The 12,853-nt window shown below is 36.3% G+C and overlaps 1 protein-coding gene across 1 annotated transcript in view; it reads left to right on the top strand.

Annotated features, from left to right (window-relative positions):
* Positions 1-12,853, top strand: part of SYT1 (synaptotagmin 1) — a 245,031-nt gene that overhangs the window by 2,698 nt on the left and 229,480 nt on the right. Inside the window, exon 2 of the mRNA XM_004384616.1 lies at positions 5,056-5,238. Within this exon, the coding sequence (XP_004384673.1) occupies positions 5,073-5,238 (166 nt within the window). The 5' untranslated portion in view covers positions 5,056-5,072. The remainder of the gene's footprint in view (positions 1-5,055; positions 5,239-12,853) is intronic.

The following is a 12,853-nucleotide window of genomic DNA, read 5'->3' as shown; positions in this document are numbered from 1 at the left end:
CATCTCATAACATGGATGAAACTGGAGGACATTATGCTGAGTGAAATAAGTCAATCACAAAAGGACAAATATTGTATAAAACCTCTACTATAAAAACTCACAAAAAAGTTTACACACAAAAAGAAACAATCTTTGTTGGTTACGAGGGATGGGAGGGCTGCGGGGGGGAATACTAAATAGACAATAAATAGGTAGTAACTTTGGTGAAGGGTAAGACACTACACAATGCTGGGGAACTCAGCACAACTTGTACAAGGAAAGGACATGGAAGCTCCATAGACGCATACAAACTCCCTGAGGGACTTAATTGCTAGGTGGAGGGCTGTGGGGACCATGGTCTTGGGGAACATCTAGCTCGATTGGCACAACACAGTTTATAAAGACAATGCTCTACATTCTACCTTGGTGAGTAGCATCTGGAGTCTTAAAAGCCTGTGAGCAGCCATCTAAGGTACTCCACTGGTCTCACCACTTCGGGAGCAAGGGAGAATGAAGAAAACCAGATACAAGGGAAAGATTAGTCCAAAGGACTAATGGACCACAACTACCACAGCCTCCACCAGACTGAGTCCAGTAAAACCAGATGGTGCCTGGCTACCACCATTGACTGCTCTGACAGGGATCACAGAAGAGGGTCCCAGACAGAGCTGGAGAAAAATGTAGAACAAAATTCTAACTCACAAAAAAAGACCAGACTTACTGGCCTAACAGAGACTGAAGAAACCCCAAGAGCATGGCCCCCGGACACCCTGTTAGCTCAGTAATGAAGTCACTCCTGAGGTTCACCATTCAGCCAAAGATTAGACAGCCCCATAAACAAAACAAGACTAATGGGGCACAACAGTCCAGGGACAAGGACTAGAAGGCAGGAGGAGAGAGAAAAGCTGGTAACAGGGAACCCGAGGTTGACAAGAGACAGGGTCAACATGTCATAGGGTTTGTTAACCATTGTCATAAAACAATACGTGTACTTACTGTTTAATGAGAAAATATTTGTTCTGTAAACCTTCATCTAAAGTACAATTTTAAATTGCAATAAAAAAAAAAAATATAATCTCTTTTCCCTGAATAATCAAACAATGCCATACACACTAAAGCACATAAGAAAATATAAAGAGTCATCCCATTAGCCAGGACTGAATAACCAACAAGTCTGTCCATCTGCAAAATGATACTTTCTGATAAGCATTGTACTTCCAAAACTATAAATTTTCAAGACCCATGTAACCTACTCTTAGTTTTGCTATTTACAAATAATATTCTCTCTCAAGATATAAAGGAATAAAAATAACATATAAAGCAATCAGTCTTCCTTTGTCACTATATAAGATCCTTAATTGTCCACTACATTTTTGTATTTTATGAAGTTGTTTTGTTTTAATTTCACAGTGATACTGCACTAAGTAAAAGGAGCCTTGTTTACATATTTGTTAAGATCTATTTCTTTCTAATGGTGAGAAAATATTATTGGCTGGTAAGAATTAAAAGCTAAATGTTTTTAACTTTTTTGATGAAACGCCTTCCAAATATACCTTACGTCTGAAGAGAATTGCTTTTGGAATCGTATAGACATTATTTTGCTTCCTTAAAAAACTGAGCATAATTCAAGTATATTTTCTAAATGTTGACTTTATTTAGCAAAAGTCTCATTTTTCCTATAGTATTTTAGATCATTCAAGTTATATGTAGAAATGCTTTATGGTTCCATAATAAGCTGGGATAATGTGAAAAATATTTAACAACTAGAATGATACAGGTGCCCAATCATCAGCATGGATGAAAGCTAAAAGTAACTTGTATAGCTACATGCAGGTAGAAGCTGAATGTCAGTCTAGATGACAAGCAATAATCTCCCACTTGCAGAACTGGAAAAACATTAAGCATAGTTAGGGAATATGCCTTTAGTTTAATACTGACACTATTGTATCTAGCTATTTTTATTTAACTCAATAAACCCATTGCCATCAAGTCCATTCCAAACTCATAGAGACTCTGTAATTTCTTTTAAATCCCACGGTAGACATAAGGTTTCAAATATCCTCAACTATCATATAGAAATAAGTAATAATGTATATCATATCTGATGATTCTCACAGCAGCAGAATGAAATCTCCTTTATTTCTTGAATACATGCATACTAATATTCCATGCATATGTATGTGTGTGTGTGAATATATCTTTTAGTCTTGCTTACTCACACAAAATATAAAAGTTATGGTATCAATCATTTCACCTAAATTGTGCCAGCAGTACAAACGGGACTTTGAATTTTTTGCGGAGAAAGGTGTTTCTAAGCAAAACATAATCAGAAAATCAGGACAAGTCTCTGGAAAATGACCTTGAATTGAAAAAATAAAATTTTTATACATTCTGAGAAATTCTGGGGCTGCCAAGTACTATTAGTGATGGATGGATGGATGGATGGATGGATGGATGGATGGATGGATGGATGGATGAATGAATGGATGGATGGATGGATGGATGGATGGATGGATGGATGGGTGGATGGATGGATGGATGGATGGAAAGATTGACCAAACTTACAGGCAGACACTGTACTAATTTCTTTGCGTAGATTATCTCACTTAATAGTCATAGAAACCTTATGTATTTGGTATGAATATCCTCATTTTAGAAATTAACAAAATGAAGAACAGAGATCTCAGACCTTATTGTCTGACTCTACTCTTTAGTATTATATCAGTAGCTACTAGTAGAAAATTATAAGAATTCCTGGTGACACAGTGGTTAAGTGCTTGGCTGCCCATAGAAGTACTGGCAGTTCAAACCGACCCACTCCTCAGGAGAAAGACCTGGTGAACTGCTCCCATAAAGATTACAGGCTAGAAAACCCTATGCGGCAGCTCTACTCTGTCAGTTTGGGTCACTCTGAGTCAAAAATTGACTAGACAGCACACAACAACGGTGGAAAATTAAACGCTTAAAGGATAACTAATTAATTATGAAATGAAAATTGATTAACTATGATTGTGGGAATGCAAAATGGTACAGCTGCTGTGGAAAACAAGCAGTTCCTCAAAAAGTTAAACAATTACCATATGACCCAGCAATCGCAACCCTAGGTATATATCCAGAAGAGTTGAAAGCAGGAATGCAGAAAGAACCTGTATATTAATGTTCATTGCAGTGGTATTCACAATAGCCAAAAGGTAGAAATAACCTAAATGTCCATCAAGAGATGAATGGATAAACAAAATGTGGTATATACATACAATGGAATATTACTCAACCATAAAGAGACATGAAGTGCTGATACATGCTCTACATGAATGAACCTTGGAAACATGCTGAGTGAAATGTCAGTCATTTCACTCAGCATAATGCATAGCATAATATATGAAATAGGCAAATGTATAGAGACCAAAGCTTACTAGTAGTTAACAGAGGTAGGAGGTAGGGGGAAAACGGGGAGACATTCCTTAGGAGGCACTGAGTTTCTGTTAATGGTGGTGTAATAATTCGGAAAAGGATGAAATGGTTGTACAACATGATGAATGTACTCATTGTCGCTGAGTTACACATGTAAAAATCGTCAAATTTGCAAATGTTGTGTTATATATACTTTTATTACAATAAAAATAAATAGAATAAAGTTCACTAGATAAGGGGGAAAAAATGATTATCTATGTACATGTATTAGTCTCAGCCTTGATCTCCTATGAAGTCCAAAATCTCTGAAATTTGATTAAGACTATAATAATAATCCCAAGCATGTGAGATGATTCTACTTTTAGTTGTACTTTTCCCAAATATGTAAGGATGCATAATTAATTCATAAAGTTTTGAATTCTATAAAAACCCTCTATCTGTTTGCTGGCTATCTCCATTTCTCTGCAAATCAAAAGGGATCCACCAACTTTCCTGCCTAGACTATGAAGTTTCTACTGCCCAGGCCTGTTTGCTTTTATCAATTCCTGCCCAATATCATGTCCATTCTTTCATCAGCACAGCCTGAAATCTTAAGTCACTCAATGAAGTTATTAAAGTCCAGAATATTTTCAAATTGGAGAATATGACTTCATTTCTACCTCTTTAGAGTACCTTCTTTACATTTATAGAGCACTTAACAATTACTAAGAAATCTCTAGCAAGGGCAGGTTTTAGTTCTTCATGGATGGATAAATTAAGAGGTTAAATGCCTTGTCAAAATTCATTTAGCTAGTGAAAAGGACTAGAACTGAGGTCTTCTGAATTCAAGGCTAATATCTTTTCACTGACTATTTTAAGGATTAATTTTTAAAAATATTTTGGATGTAAACAGACTTTTTAACTAATTAAATAAACTCGTGAAATCAAATAAAGAAATAAAATAATTAAACAGACAAGTCATGCGTTTATTAACATCATCAGTACCTGGATATATGTGATCACTCAAGCCACATTTGCAGTGGCTTCAAAAAAACACCCAGCAAGACAAGTGAATTATTGATCAGAATATTGTCTAAGGTAATTGACAAAGAAATGACTGAGAAGAAAATTTACCATCAGTAAATGAGATTCAAGAACCCATTTCTAAACAGCATTCATGAAACATTAGAGTATCAATGTTTAAATAGTATTGTTTATAACCATTTTAAAAGTCCACTAACATTTTGAATGTATGGCATTATTTATCAATATTTCCAAGACAAATATTTGATCTCTTTTTCCTTCTAGAAAATGCAAAATGTTTAGGGTGTAGATTGTGCATGTTGTCAGCAACTGTTTTATACACGTTTAGGTAAGACATGGGTTAGTAGTTAAATCTATACTAGAAACAATTGGCTATATAAATAACTAACAGGTGACAGCTTACACAGCATTGTTGGGAAAGAATACCATGCAGTAACTACGTCTGGTCTTACCTTCTCGGGAGGACTCTCCACTGTGGTTCCATAAATATTTCATGAACCAACATAAAGTAATATGCTAATGATTATTTACCCAGTGAGCAGGTGTGCTCTCTGATGCTTTTTCATCTCTGGTATACCTTTGACGTGGGATCAAGGTTAAGCCATTTTGAATTGTTCTTTCCTTGCTTCTCTACCCCCACAGCTTCACCTGAACCTAAGATGGTGAGCGAGAGTCATCATGAGGCCCTGGCAGCCCCGCCAGTCACGACAGTTGCGACTGTTCTAGCAAATAATGCCACAGAGCCAGCCAGTCCTGGAGAAGGAAAGGAAGATGCATTTTCTAAGCTGAAGGAGAAGTTTATGAATGAGTTGCATAAAATTCCATGTGAGTATTATATGTTATTTTTAAGGTAAAAATAAATGGTTGAAATGCAAAGAAAGCAGCATTCGTCTTAAAATACTAAAAACTTGCATTTAATTTTTTTATTATTGGAATACTAATGTTCCAAAATAAAATGAAATATTCTTGGAAATAGAATATTCTCCTTATTATTAAGTCTTTAAATATACTTTATGAATGAAAATCCAGTGTATAAAAATAATATGCATCTTGTGTTTAATGTAGCTTCTGTTTTTTATCTTCTTCAATGCTGATTTTCTCTCAAGAACGTCAATGCTCATGAGTTGTGTTGTGTGTATTTTGGATTTTTTTTAATGAAAACATTCCATTGTAGCAATTATTCCTAAGCAGTAACTAAAATCTACTTTCCTAATATTGGAAGTTTGATTTTCTTTTGTTTGTTAACATTTTAAAATATTTTGCAGAGTTTTTGAAAATTATCTTTGTTGTCACCAGAAAAAAAAAATGTGCACCTAAGTTTATATGTATGAGTGTAGCGCTAAGTTCAAATTATGGCATTTGATTTAAATCTTAAATCGTAGGTTGGTCTTTATTTGTCAGAGTTTTTTGTGGAACTTGTAAATCTTAAGTTATTGAGTGGAAAACAAAATGTTTCAACCATTTAGCTCTGATTATTCTAATAAATTCTCTTCTAATTCTAGAACATTGAAGTTTCACATCAATGTTTACAAACCTAAGAAAGCTATTTTTTGTTTTCTATAATCATTATGTAATGCTGCCACCAGAAAACTAGAGGATCTTAAAAAATCAGCTATCCTATTCATTCAACAAATGTTTATTGAGCACCTACTATGTACTAGGCACTTTTCAAGTGCTACAAGCTTTTATTCTAGTGGGAAATAGGAATAATAAATCAATAAAGAGATAAATACATATAGTATGTCATGTGGTAATATAGCAAGAAAAATAAAGGAGAGTAACTGAGATAGGGATGAGATAGAGGGTAAAGGAACGCTATTTATTTTTAGCATGATCAGGATGGTTTCCTTGATAAAAGTACCTGAAGGAAGTAGGGGAGTGAACTATCATAGAACCTGGGAAATGTGGAAAAAAGAACTTAGACAAATTTGGCTGAAGCAGCAAGAAAACTACTGTGCTCCAAGTGGAATGAACAAGGCGGAGAGTGGCAGAAGACTGATTTGGATGTAGTAGAGGGCCATATCACCTGGGCCTGGTGGATCGTTCTAAGAAATTTAGCTTTTACTCTGAGTAAAATAAAATGCTGGTGGAAGGTTCTGAGCAGAGGTGTCCCGTGATCTGACTTAGGTTTTTTTAAAGATCACTCCTGCCACTGTGTTGAAAATGGATTGTAGATGGGCAAAGGCAGAAAATAAAGGACTAGTTAGCAGGCCATTGCAATAATCCAGATAAGAAATGATAAGATTTGTAAGAAAATTATTCTATAAGAACACTGAGAAACTAAAAACACAAGGACTCAAGTTCTTTCTTATCCCTCAGTAATTAAAACTTGTGGATTTTTCTGTCCATTTTTTAACAAATGCAAGTTCATCTGAGAGACTCCTAGCACAGTTGGCAGTAACTGGCATTCTCAGCAGGAAGATCCACAACTAAATAGAGATGAAGATGGCCCAACAGATCAAGCCCTAGGATGGGAACTACAAGATGTCGGTTCTCTTCCTCGTTCTGCTGCTGAGCTGATGGGCTGATTTATAAAATTGGATATTTTTGATATTACTTTGAGGTCATAGCTACAAGGCAGAAACCAAATTCATGTATCATAGGTGCAAACTCTTACTTAATAGTTTGTCAAAATGTTTGCTTTCAGAGAAACTTGCTATAGCGAGGCAGAAAAAGTAATGAATAACACCAAGGCAAATGCATCTTCTGTCTTGTCTTCAGTGACATCTTCTCTGGAAGAGTAAACAACATGAGAGATGTGGAAATGTTGATAACTGTGGAATGGAAATGTTCTGTCTGCCTGGAACATTCCTCCCCAGATATCTGCACAACTCATTCACTCCTTTAGGTCTCTGCTCAAATTCCATCTTCTTAGTTAGAATTTCCCCAACCATATTATTTAAAATTGCAATCCATTCATCCTACCCATCCTAGTTAGCATTTCTGGTGGATTGTTCTAAGGAGTTCTGGGGTTCCAAGGAACCCCATCCTTGCTGTATTTCTCACTGTATTACATAGCACCATTTGCAATACTATGTATTTCATTTTTTGGTTTTAAATTCCTCTTCTTCCTCCAAAAGAATGTAAGTTTCATGAGGGCAAGAATTTGGATCTGTTTTAAGCGCGCTGTATCCCCAGAACTTAGGGTGGTGCCTAGACATGTGAGATACTCAGTAATCTATTTATTAGCTGAATGAAAAAAAATGAATGAATATATGAATGCCAATTTAATTTATATCCTAGACCACTCCTCTTTGAGGCTTTAGGATGCTGTCAAATTAAAGCATATAAAAACGTACAGTTTCTAACGCTAAGGGAAGTATCATTTCACTGCTTAACTATGTCTCTCACGTTGAAAAAGCAAATTGTTTCCATCTTTTTAGTGCCTATACTATCTTCTTAGCCTTTCCCAACTGAGGGCCAACTATTACCTTATTTTCTCTTTCCTGTTCATCAGCTGGAAAAAATTAGCTGGAAAAAATATCTATGAAACTCTTCTTTCTTTTCCTTAACTTTACCTTGCCAATGTCATTTCATTCCTTCCCAAGCCACTGACCCTTCCCCATGTTCCATTCTGGGCAGGACATCAGACTAGATAGTTTGTCTATTCCTCCATGGAGATTTGCTTTTGACCAACTATCAAAAATGATGTCAGGGGATCTGGATAACTCCTGTAAAGATATTATGTTACTAGCTCTCTCCCTGATTCAACAGAAAGAAACAAGTGAAATACCTAAAATCTTAAAAATGATACAGTAAATAAGTGTTATAAAAAAAACTGTATCATGAATACAGCAGTGCAGTTTTATTAAAAATGTGTAACAATGTATATTTTACACCTTCATTTTAATCTGTCACAATTTTTACTGCTTGCGTAATTGAAATTTGTAATGGGATTTATACACAGAGCAACACTAAACAAAAATAACAGCTATCCCTAAAATCAAATTCCTCTAGGAGCGTATGTTGTATGAAGGTTATCACTTTTGACTTGGCATAATATAGTGTGATGCTAATGACAGGTAACAAATTAGAATATTAATCGATTTCAGTCTCTGAACTAAATCTTGGCTACCTGGCAGATGTGGTTTTTTTTGCAAAATTGATAGCAAACAGCTTTAGTCTGTCACTTGAAATTCCTACTTGTGAGAAGAGAGGTGTCACAATGGCAAGGAGCGTGCATGTCATTAGTTGGGTAATCTGCACAGTCCAGCAACGGAACATATTCAAACCAAATTGCCTGATGATATCATCCATAACACCACAGGGCTTAAAATAAAAAAGGAAAAGGAAATGGTAAATGCTGAGCATTTTTATCTTTCAAGTCATTCTGCACACTGTTATCTAAATGAAGCACACAAGTTTTTTCAGAATGTTTCTCTATTTTGCATCTTTGATTTTACTATGACTAGGACCATGGTTGGTTTGTAAAGCATGAACTCATGTCATCCAAATAGCTGTGATTAAGGTTTTGATATTTATGAGCTTCTTGGAGTGCACCTTTCCTTACGCTGCAGGTAAAAAACATCACAAAAGTTTAGTAAAGCAAAAAGACAGTTTTATCTGGCATATATTCAAAAAGACAAAAGTGGGAAATTGGACAAGCGTGCTGCCAGAGCCATGTCTGTCTGAGTCCAAAGAAACTACAGAATAAGCAAGAATGGGAAAACGGAGAAGCATGCTGCCAGAGCCATGTCTGCCCGAGTCCAAGGAACTTTACGGAGCCATCAGTATATAGTAACATTACAAACGGGCAAAACCATTGAAAGCTTCACCTTTTCACAGATTGGCTAGAAACTGTGATCCTACATTTTGAATTGTTTTTCTTAACAATCATTGGTACAGGTTTCAGTAACAACAGTCAGAACGGTCTTCGTTGGTCCAACTATTTTCTATTCACTAGATGCTAATAGAAAAAGGTAAGAGTGGAAAGTCTTTAGTGTTCTGTTTGAATGGCTTATGTGAAAGTCCCCTAAAAGATATTTTCCAGGATTATGCTATCCATTGTCTTTATGCCTCAGGACCCAGTTGGTGTGTCCTTGTGAGTCCTTGTGAGTCCAGCTCCAGCTGGGTCACATTCTCTATGCTCAAGGACAGGGAATAGTGATTCCAATATTATTTCCTAAATCACTTAAGCACAGCAGAAAGCCAAATAGCCAGAAGGTGGGATAAAAGTTGTTGTCTACTTCATGTAGAAAAATTATTGGATAGACAGTATAATACAAGAATTAAAAGCATAGGCTCTAGATATAGCCTGTACGAGTTCGAATCCTAGTTCCACTACATATGAGTTATGTTACCTTGGACATATAACTTGGTCTTTCTGTGTATCAGTTTCCTCCTGTATAAAATGGGGATGAAAAGAATACCCACATCATAGGGTTGTTGGGGAAAGGCATCAATGCATATAAAGTATTTAGCAGAGTGCCTGGCACAAAGTAAGAATTGTGTAAATGTTAACTATTTCTAAACTCCAGCTGTTATTTTAGCAAGCCTATTTATATGTTAGAAAAGCCATCTATTCAGGTCAGTCATTCAAATTGAGAAAATTCTAAAAACTTTGTGCAAATGTGTGTTCGTTTTATTCTTTAAACCTACTCCACCAATGCTTGTATTAGGGAAGGCAAATCCCCTCTTGGTGTTTCCTTTTCCCACTTTCTCCAATAATTTTCCTTTTTTCTCTCCTGTAACTTTATTTTCTCACTTCTGCCTTCCCTTTAGCCTACACATATGCTAATGTTTCACTATCTGAAAGCGCCTAGCACAATGCTGAGTACCTTGGTTGCCTAAGAAATGGCAGTTTTCTTCCTTCATGCTTTAAGAATTTCTTCCCTTGACCTTACCTCACCCTACAGGCTACTACTCTAATGTCCTCCTGCACATCTCCAAAAAACTTTTTGAAAAACATAACCAGGACTCTGACATCTCTTTCTTCAGTTCCCATTAACAGCTCAACCCCTTCCACTATGATTTTTTTATCCTTTATATACTGCTAGAATTGTTTTCACTAAAGTCACCAGGTACTTTCTCATGCACAATTATGAGGGCTGTTATCAGTCTTCATTTGGTCAAATATTTCTGCATCATTATCACTATTGGCAACCATCTTCTGAAAACTCTTTACCTTCTAGGACTCTCTTCTCCTTTGCTTCTTCTTCCTTCCTGTCTTTATTCTCCTTCATTGACTTGTCCTCCTGTTTCACGGACTACTCCTTGTCTTTCCTTCTCTTAAATGGTAGAAGTGCTTGCTTTCCAGGATTCCATCCTTAATCCTATTCATATCTTATTCTACATGCTGTCCCTGGGGGAGGAGTGGGAGTCTCCTTTGGGTAGCCATTCACCTAAGTAATCTCACCGTTACCCTTGCCTCCTCACTCCACTTCTGTCTACAATTCTATACTTATATTCCTTTGAATCTTGTTAATTCTTCCTCCGGAAGTACCTCTCCAAACCTGTCAGCCCTGTCATACTCATTTTTTATCTCATGCTTTTCTCTCTCTGGACTCCCTTTCCCCATTAACCCGGATAAATTACTTTTTATCATTCAAGAACCTGCTCAGATGTTACCACATCGGTGAAAAGTTTGCTCTTTCTCAAGGTAAGAACTATTCAAGTCTTCCCTTATCTTTCAAAGCTCTTTATTCAAATCTCTCACAATCTTGGTTATGTATTTGGGTTTTTTGTTTGTTTGTTTTCAGCTTCCTTTCACACTGAAACATAAATTCGTCAGGTGCAAGGGCCATTTCTACACATCTTCGTATTCTTGGACTTTTAAAGTGTCTGATATCAAAGGCACTAATAAAATAGGGATGGATGGATCTGTTGGGTTTTGTATTGAGGTTACATCAAAAGCACAGCCCCTATTCCAGAGTGTGAAGCAAACAAATAAAAACGAAATTGTTTTGTTTGAGGGTAGGTTATTTCATGTTAGAAACAACTGTATAGAGATTATAATAATATTAACATCATGCCAACAGTGTGGCCCTTTGGCCATGCTTGTAGAAATAGTGATATAGAAAGAAATAGTTTTCTAACCTGTTTAACCACGAATGCCTTTATTCAAATGAAATATTACATAGAAGCCCAAATGTATAGGGTGGATAAAAGCAAACGGAGCTGCTGTGGTGAATTAAAGCTGTCTTCCTCAGCTCTCCCAAGAACTCACATGAGCAGCTCTAAGGACATCCGGCTGGATGAAATATAATTTGAGAGTAGTTGCCAGAAAAAACAATGGGTAGATCAGTGTCATCCTTCACAGCAACAGCTGAAGAAACCAAACAACTAGTAGTCGTATAGTTGGTTGAAAATGGCATAAGCAAATATTCATCAACAAGGAAAAAGTAGTCCAGTCACTCTGCTTACTCTCGTATGGCTGCAGAATGAACATAAGTCAATGTCAAGAAGATAATTCCAGGAAAGAGATGAAGAGAAACCTTAGGAACACAGTATTCTATAGCATGTGAATAACAATAATAATTGAAATAATTAACAACGATTATTAAGAACTTAGCATGTATATGCTGTACATTCTGAGAAATAAACCTCTTCTGAGCCTAATTAAAAAAAAACAACTCTATTAGACAGGAATAATTATTATACCCATTTTACAGATAAGAAAGCTGAAATTTAGCAGGGTGAGTGACTTGCCCAAGTCAGTTAGATATGGTGCAGGTTTTAGATGTGGGAGTGTAGTTAGGAAAACCTTCCCAGTTTTATGATTATGACTTAAGAGAGTATCATGTTGTTGTTGTTGTTGTGTGCCGGTGACTCAATTACGACTCATATAACCCTATATAACAGAGTAGAACTACCCCGTAGGGTTTCCTAGGCTGTAATATTTATGGGAGCAGATCACCAAGCCTTTTCTGCCATGGAGCCACTAGTAGGTTCAAACAACTGACTTTTCGGTTAGCAGCTGAGCACTTAACCATTAGGTGTTGCAATTCATCACAGCAAAATGTAGTGACTCGTGCTTATATCAATAAACATGTATTTCATTATTTAAGAAAACTACAGACACAAGGGAAAGATTAGTCCAAAGGACTAATGGACCACAACTACCACAGCCTCCACCAGACTGAGTCCAGTACAACTAGATGGTGCCCGGACACCACCACTGACTGCTCTGACAGGGATCACAATAGAAGGTCCCAGACAGAGCTGGAGAAAAATATAGAACAAAATTCTAATTCACAAGAAAGACCAGACTTACTGGCCTGACAGAGACTGAAGAAACCCTGAGAGTATGGCCCCTGGACACCCTTTTAGCTCAGTAACGAAGTCACTCCTGAAGTTCACTCTTGAAAAACAGAAAAAAAAAAACATGTATTTCATTATTATAATTTTATGTTAGTTTAATTCTAATTCAAAATATAGGAAATATGTGTGTGTAATAAGCATTACCATTAATAACCCAATCTTATGGCAGAAAAGCAGCTTA

This window comes from Trichechus manatus, unplaced genomic scaffold, assembly GCF_000243295.1.
Source record: "Trichechus manatus latirostris isolate Lorelei unplaced genomic scaffold, TriManLat1.0 scaffold00125, whole genome shotgun sequence".
Classification (NCBI taxonomy): Eukaryota; Metazoa; Chordata; class Mammalia; order Sirenia; family Trichechidae; genus Trichechus; species Trichechus manatus.
The sequence above is the reverse complement of the archived record's forward strand: the minus strand, read 5'-3'. Positions and strand labels throughout refer to the sequence as shown.